General features: G+C 39.2%; 1 protein-coding gene across 2 annotated transcripts; it reads right to left on the reverse strand.

Annotated features, from left to right (window-relative positions):
• Positions 1–1,346: 1,346 nt before the first annotated feature.
• LOC308105591 (uncharacterized protein) lies at positions 1,347–4,449 on the reverse strand. 2 transcript variants are annotated; one of them, XM_080456417.1, is made up of 6 exons: positions 4,337–4,449; positions 4,024–4,121; positions 3,606–3,908; positions 2,493–2,640; positions 1,875–1,905; positions 1,347–1,720 (listed from the first exon to the last, which is right to left on the reverse strand). In XM_080456417.1, the coding sequence occupies exons 2-6, from the start codon at positions 4,103–4,105 to the stop codon at positions 1,628–1,630; spliced, it is 657 nt and encodes a 218-aa protein (XP_080312543.1). In that variant the 5' UTR covers positions 4,106–4,121; positions 4,337–4,449; the 3' UTR covers positions 1,347–1,627. The 2 variants fall into 2 exon arrangements, with proteins under 2 accessions (XP_080312543.1, XP_080312542.1); XM_080456416.1 differs by having other exon boundaries at positions 4,328–4,441.
• Between the last annotated feature and the right edge of the window lie 3,782 nt (positions 4,450–8,231).

Here is an 8,231-nt window from a genome sequence, read left to right on the forward strand (position 1 = left end):
CTTCTTTTTTTGGAAAGGCTTAGGTCCTGTAAATCTGATTGCTGAGATGATGACATTGCAGCTACAGTAACTGATGTTAGAAAACAAGGAGCCTTGTAAATCAGAACAGTTTACTTTTCCATTATTGTGGAATAACCTTTGCTCTAATATTTTAGATTTGAATTCAAATTATATTTATTTCATGTTATCTTTTATTAATTATAGGCTGTGTCCCATTAATTAAATATGCACTACAGCAGCTCAAATTCTTTATTTGGTTACTCTTGTGCCTCTTAATTGTCCTAAGTTGTAATTTTGTAAGTTTTTTGTGCTTCTTAAGTTTTGGTCTGTTTGATAATAATGAATTTAAACATGTTTTAAAGAATGGTTCTGTTTCACAGTGGCTACCATTCTTTTGTGTGTGTGTGTGTGTGTGTGTGTGTGTGTGTGTGTGTGTGTGTGTGTGTGTGTGTGTGTGTGTGTGTGTGTGTGTGTGTGTGTGTGTGTGTGTGTGTGTGTGTGTGTGTGTGTGTGTGTGTGTGTGTGTGTGTGTGTGTGTGTGTGTGTGTGTGTGTCAAAGAATTACCTTCACTTGCTGTTTTCTTCAATAATGTTTTCTTTTCCTTTTTGAAATATTTAAGTGTATAGATACATGGTCCTTGTCGGCCACTGTAGGTGGTTGGCAGTTTCGGGTGGTAGCAGCTTGGGATGTAATAGTCTTAGAACTTTTCTGTTGTCTTTGGAATGGTGGAACTATTATTACTGTTTTTTATATTAATTCTATTGATTTGTGAGGGTTCATGTTGTCATGTTCTTTTTTTTTCTTCTTTTTTTTTTGACTTTATTCTTTAGTTTTTTTCCATTATTATTATTAATAATATTATTATTATGGTGCCAAGCATGTCAGTGCGAAGGCACCCTTTTGTAGTTTTATTATTCTTCCGCCGTTTTTTGCTGTTCTTGCTTAACCATGCAGTCGGCTATCCTTTTCATTGCCAACGGACTGTAAACAGCTGCAATGGGAAAATGTGTGCCCTCATGAGAAGAGTATGTTTTGACATAGAACAAGCTCACATTACATGTAACTTGATTCACAGAGAGCGCAGTTTTCCTAGTTTGCCATTATCATTAACTTTTTAGATAGAACCCCCCCCCCCCCCAGAAAACACTGTATGAAAAGCAACAACATTGTTCCATCCTTCATTAGGCCTAGACTACTGCTTTCAACTGAACTTTACATGTTCCTGAACTGTGAGATTGTAGCATCATTTTCATGCTATTGTTACCATAAGGAATTTTGAGAATACAATACAAATGCAAATAGTGGTAGAGACCAGCAGGGGTGTAATGGTGATTTATTTTGACGTCACATGCACGCATGCGTACGCTCACCGCCACCGGTAAACCTGTATGCAAAGTAGCCATTTGGGTACTTGGCTCGTGAATCTAGGGGGGTGAAAACTTTCCAGTGGAACGCTGTGGTGTCCCGTGTAGAGCCCAAAACACCACTGGTAGAGACAATACAGGTCGATAAAAATAAATCTAATTAATCAGACTTTACAGTATGTGAAAATGAATGTAATATTGATACTAAAACAGATTTTGGTATTTATTTTATTTCCCATTGTATTTTCTATTGCACTTCACTTCAAATGACAGTTTCATACAAGCGGGCGTCTGCTTGATGCATGACGTTTGACAGGCAGTTTTCATAATTGTCTTCACTGTGCTCCTGCACCACCTGCGCAAAGAGCAGATAGAACAAGAGTTGATGTTAAGTATCCATAAATGTTTAACAAACAAAATGAAAGGGAGGGCAATAAATATAGTCGTTACATTTTTAAATGTCACATCAAGCTGTACAGAGCATCATGTTGCTAACTTCTGATATTTACCATTTCTGTCGAAGGAGGTGAAATGTCATCTCTGGGGAAAAAAGATAGTGGTTGTGGTCGTTAGTGGGTGTTGGTATCTCTTTCGATATTACCGATCTTGCCTCTGTCAGTCTGTCCTGATAGTAATGACACTTTTTTGACTGCAGAGAGGGCGACCTGAAGCAGCCTGTTTACTTGTGTCTTTCGGGTTGTTCCTGTTTGGTTTTGTTTTGCTTTGTGTTTTCTTTGTATTATTGAAGATTTAAAAAATGGTGACACCACATAATAACATATATTATGCATTATGCAGATCTACACGCTTACAACATCGCATTGCGACGTGTTGTGAGCTTGTAGATAGGCAATTTTTGGGATGTAGATGTAGAGATTTGGTGTAGAGGGGAAAAAAGAGCTGACCAGTATAGAGGGTTCTAGTGGTTATGAGGCTAATAATAAGACACATTGACTTTATTCCTTATGACTGCTGCTTCCTGAAAGCGAAATCCGTTATTTTGCAACACCATCGTACAACGAAGTCTAAATTAGCCTTTAGTTAATCAGCGAGTGATTGGCAGTTGGCATTGTCTGTTTTGGGTGTCAGTGTAGAGAGAACACAGCATATAGGACCTAAGTACTCACACTGTTGGTCGGCAGACGTTGCAGGCTTGTCGGTTGCAGGAAACCACAGTGATGGAGAAGATCAGCAACACAACAACAGTTCCTACCACCACCACAACAATCACCACTGTCTTTTTAGTTCCTTCTGCTGCTTCAGTTTCTTCTCTATCTGCAAAAGTGTAGTTCACAAATCACTGATTAAACTTAACCCTACTAACAGTGCCTCACCATAAAAAAAAATATTTAGGCTAATTAAACCTCACCAACCCATTGCATTAAAACATTTATCATACAAACAGTATAACTTTAACGCATACCTAATGGACGCATTTAGTATTTCCCTTGGAGGTAGGGGTGACTTTCTCTGCCCATACCACAAACATACCATATGCTTCATTGAATGTTTCAAAAGTGTGTGTGTGTGTGTGTGTGTGTGTGTGTGTGTGTGTGTGTGTGTGTGTGTGTGTGTGTGTGTGTGTGTGTGTGTGTGTGTGTGTGTGTGTGTGTGTGTGTGTGTGTGTGTGTGTGTGTGTGTGTGTGTGTGTGTGTGTGTGTGTGTGGGGGGGGGGGGAGGTTGGTCATCCTTTCAAAGAAGCAGAACGAGGCTATAGTCATCCTGTGACACAGAATCTGTGTCTCAGGTCCTATTTCAGGCTTCCTTCCAGGCTCAGTAGAACCTGATAAGATATGCCAAAACGTAGCTACTCAATCTTACTTGAGTTTCACTTGAATTTTAACTGTTTGCATGCAGATACAGTAACACAGCACAGCAGTAGTAATGGACATACAAAGTCCTGTTGTAGGCCTACTATCTGTAAACACTGATATGTATTTATTATTTAGCACTTTGAGATTTGTGTCAAATATAAAGTGTTACAAATACAATGTATTATTATTATTTATAGATGCATCCATTAGTGAGGACATACATTTACTTGTATTGCACGTTGGTAATTCACATGCCTCCTCCACTCAACTTTAATCTATAAATAATGACTGAGTGGAGCTGTGTAAATCTGACTTAAGTCAAAACACCTATAACATAACATTGTAATACCATATAGGATTTCTTACTTAAGTCATGTTCTTTTATGCCAGTTAGTTGTGATCACATGGCTCATGAGCACAGCATACCTGTGATAAGCAGCTCCCAGTTCTGCTCCCAGAGTCCTGTCCTGGTAGCTGCCTCACAGGTGTAGTTACCGGAATCAGAAATGCCCACACTCTCAAAGACCAGTGGATACAATAGAGTGGCATTCAGAGTTATTTTGAGGCTGGCACCATGATGATAGGTATGGACACTAGAGTTCTTTGGAGAAAAAGCTAACAGGTTAACCCCATTCTTCTTCCATACGATTTGAACGAGGTTGCTCAGTGACTGGTTCTTGCAAGGCAGTGTCACTGTGCTGCCAGCCAGCTGCAAGATTGTGCTCCCATCTGACAGGAAAAAGTGACATTACAGATGATAATGATTGAAACCCTGCACTCAGAAAGTGGAAATTATTGTGTCAATACTAAAAAGAGTGTGCTCAGATCTGTAAATGGCTTTTACCACTTGGTGAGAAGATCCAGATTATGAAGCATAGGACAGTCAGTGTTGTGTTCATGGCAGTGCATCTAGAGTAGACCTCCATTCTACCATCAACATTACTGAAACAAAGATGTCGAACTTTGGTTTGTAACTCAGTTCATTTGAATTGTCATTTGGTGTAGTTATGAAATCCAGTAGACATGATTAATATTGACGTGATGACAATTTCTGTCCAATTCATATAAGCCCTTTCAGTTTGCTTAAAGGGTGAATCCATAAAAAATGGTTGTCGAAGAATACATTAAGCTATGTTTTAGTTACTTACCAGCATTACTTTGTCAATCTCACATGAATCCTGTCTGAAAAGCCAAGATCTTCTCCTTAGACTCAACCTTTGTGATAAAATGGAAACAATCGCAATATTCACCAACTCAATAAAGCGACAGGTTGATAGCTGTTTCTAGATGTGAATCAATCTTTACATCCTATCTAGCATCTAGCCCACCCACAATACAGACATGACCGCCACACAGGAAGTTCATTTTGAGAGCAGAAACGTATGTCCTTTTTTGTTGTTGAGGTTTGCTACCCAGGGCCTGCAAATTTAGCAAAGTCAATCATAGCCAATCAGAATGGAATATGAATTATCAGACTGAAAATTACCGGCTGTTCTTATCCTACTCTATGGGCTATCCAAAGGTTTGTATCAATTATAGCAATTGTAGAAATATTATATATATTAGAGATAATATGTAGGCTATTTGGCCCCCATTTATAAAAATAAATGTAAACATAAGTAAAAAATATATATAAATATATATATATATGTTTTTAAATGGTGCCCAGAGTTCTTGGGCCCACTAGTAGGTTACCAATGCAAGGACTGGACCATCGTAGATGTAACAGTGCCCCTTAGTGGTGAAAAGAAAAAATGGCATAGTTTGTTGAAGTAACTGCTAATATTGAATTGCCAGTGTAACTTGTATCATGAACCCACGTACAGTTGCTGCTGACAGATCTTCAGTGTTTTGCGTAACGTTAGGTATCTCTTGAAGGACTGTGTGAGTCAAAAGAATGGACGAATTTCATGAATAGAAAGTAATATTGTTGTTCAGGTCTGTGTGCGTGCACATGTAGTATATGCTTTGATTGATTGAATATTTTATTAGGCAAAACAAATAAAAAATCACAATTACATTTATAAAACTTTGTGTAAAAGGTCCGTCCAAAAAAAGTCCTTGCGGTCTTGTATCAATTGGGGTCCTTTCTCACATGCATGCAGTGGGCCTGTCCCCGACTAAGGATTTGTTTAGTCGAATCTAATTGGCGACTAATTGCCAATAGTCGACTGGCAGTCGACTAATAAAATAAAAATAAAAAAACTTTTTTTTTTTTTATGGGCCAAAATACATTTTATTTCAAAGGGCCAAGTCTACACAGTTTGTTTTGTGTCTCCAGCAGAGTTTCTAGTATCTCTATCTCTCTCTGGAAGAGGTTGCACATGAACTCTGCAGCCGCACTGAGGCGCTCCAACACAAACAATACAAAGACGAGGAATAAGAAGAATAAAGTGGAAGTTACGTGTGGTTGCAGGTGTAGACTTGGCCAAAAAGCAATTTAAAACATTTTTGGCCATATAAAAAATAATAATAATTCGACTAGATTCGACTAAGAGACACGCAGTCGACTCGGACCCCCCGCGACTAACCAGTCGACTAGTCGACTTAGTCGAGGTCAGGCCTATGCACACATATGTGTGCCCATGCCTGCAGGCATGCACGTGTGCACACTGGTTTTAAAAACTGCTGTTCAAATAATTTGTGACCTTTTCATTCCTCCAGATCTGTTCCACTCGGCGGCTGAGGCAGGACTCCATGACATGTTGAAGCTAAGCATCCCAAAAGGCAACATCATCAACATCCAACCTCGGCTGGAAATGGAACCAAACAATCCAAAGTCCTCCTAGGCTACAAGCTGGAGGTGGTCGCTGCCGACTGCAACAGTGAGCCATTCAGTATCTCAGGAGAGAAGGACTGACTGTCACTGTGTTCAGACCATAGACTGCAGGCCCTGGAGAAGAAGATCATGACTGAAGCTTGAGAGACTCCTGCAGTTGTTTATGAGATGAAGAAACAGGTGGATTCATTCAGGGAGAAACTAGAGGTACTGACACAAGGTTAATAAAGTTGAAGACTTTTTCTTAGTTTAGCTGTCAAGTGTTCCATTTGTTATTTTCTGTTTTTGAAAATGTATTTTCTTGTCTTATTATTTATATTTGAAGTATTATTTCTGACTTAATAATCAATTCTTGGAGCCTTAGCCATCGGCCAACTGTTCAACACTTCAGTCAAAGAACATTTGAAGGGTTCTATTTTCCAGTGCTGGAGAAGATAATAAAAATGCTAGATGTAAATGTTTTAATCATTCTACACCAGACCAAACCAGTTTGTCCATAGAGTGTAGCAAAATGTGTAGCATGGGGAAGGCTTTAAAAGGGATAATAGTAAAACACATTGCCTACTAGACTATGCCACCTTTTTTGCCAGACCCAGAGGGTCGGCCTACATGAGGCTCTGCCCCCTTTCGTCCATACATGGGCGAAAAAGACCGGCTGTATAAAAGGGACCCTTTCTTCTCCATACATGGGCATAAAAGGGACACAGGCTGACACTTAATACGAAGTCCGTCATACGAAGTCCTTATAAAGTACTAGGAATTTATTCTGGGTCTGGCAGAACCAGGTCTCCTGGTCTTGTTTCTAGAGGGATGGTCTTTAACAATGCACAGGTTCATGTAACCAAGGATGAGGCATGGAAATGAAAAGGCTTTTTATCCTTCTGCAAATTAAGTATTTAAAACCAACAATCATTATGTAGCTAACCAACACATACAATACCAACATTTGGCTGGCTTAACAGAGGAGGAGAAGGAGCACAACAGCATGGAATAAGGGCAAGCTTTACCATACTTACTAATTCACCAGGCGGCCAATATGCCGATACATTTAGAAAAGCCATTTCTTCCAGCTCTTGTCCTCCTCATACGCCAATCTTATAGCAAGGAGATCCCCTGGACACATGCAGCCCAGCCACATTAAACCCCACCCTTAATTAAAACAAGGAGCACCTGGCTGATACTGCCTTAGTAACAGGTCCATTTGGTTACACATACTGTAGCACAGTGCATCCTGTCAGGATAAACGGTGACAAAACATTCAATAATGCAACATCCTTCATAGAAAATGTTTAATCATTACATCATAAAAGCATAAAAAGTAAATCCATACAAACTATATCAGGATTATTAGGAAACCTACTCTTATCCAATACAAAGCAATGTGTTGTATGTGAGTTTCAGTGCCTATGGAATGCAAAGAGAAATTAGAAGGCCTAAGGTAATAAAAAACGAAATATAGCAAGCCAACAAGAACATGTTACTCCTATTTATAATTTGCAATTTTTTTAAGGTATGGCAAGGTGGTAAAGTAATGACATCACTACCCCTTGGTTGCATGTTATTTAATTGGTCTGTCCAAAACATTACACCAAGACATTGGGTAGTTACCCCCTCTAGGGGCCGTGATTTGTTCTACACCAACAAAGCGAAGGCTTGAGTGTTTTGCCATGGCATATACTGTATTCAACATTTCCTGTAGATATTGCATTTTTATGTTCAGAGATACTCAATTTTAAACATCTTTTTGTTTGAACAAAGTACTGAATACATTTGCACAAGGACAAGTGAGCGTACTACATTGGAGGAATTACAGTTGAATACATACAACCAGGCACTAAAATGAAGTGGGCACAGGTAAATCTGGCACTAAAGCAGAGTGGGCACATGAGAAGACTGGGCACTAAAAGGAGGTGTTTCCTGTTCTTCCCAAAAATCGAATCTCGTAAACCGATGGACTGATTAGCACCGATCTTGGTTTGCCCTCTGACAGTAGGCCATTGAATGTGGCCTAGATCAGGCCAAAATTTGATATGTAATAGAATCTATGACATATTTCGTATGTCACCGTGGGAAACTGTATGAACTGTTTACCCACACAAATGTGATATAATGTCTGTCACCTCTGAAAACTTGTTTTAAAAAAAGACAAAATAAAAAAAAGTTGGTCACAAAAAAAGAATCTATGACATATCGTCTATCTATGACATAGATGACGATCATCGATGACACAGGCTAGCCACATGAAGTCAGAGATCCAAATTGGAGACATGCCG

Source organism: Gymnoscopelus braueri (genome assembly GCF_963280865.1).
Source record: "Gymnoscopelus braueri genome assembly, chromosome: 18".
Taxonomy (NCBI): domain Eukaryota; kingdom Metazoa; phylum Chordata; class Actinopteri; order Myctophiformes; family Myctophidae; genus Gymnoscopelus; species Gymnoscopelus braueri.

Coding starts and splice junctions, on each gene's coding strand:
- LOC308105591 (XM_080456417.1), bottom strand. CDS start 4,105: ATGGAGGTCTACTCTAGATGCACTGCCATGAACACAACACTGACTGTC. Junction 3,909..4,023: donor CTGGATCTTCTCACCAAGTG/GTAAAAGCCATT, acceptor TTTTCCTGTCAG/ATGGGAGCACAATCTTGCAG. Junction 1,721..1,874: donor CACCTCCTTCGACAGAAATG/GTAAATATCAGA, acceptor CTCTTTGCGCAG/GTGGTGCAGGAGCACAGTGA.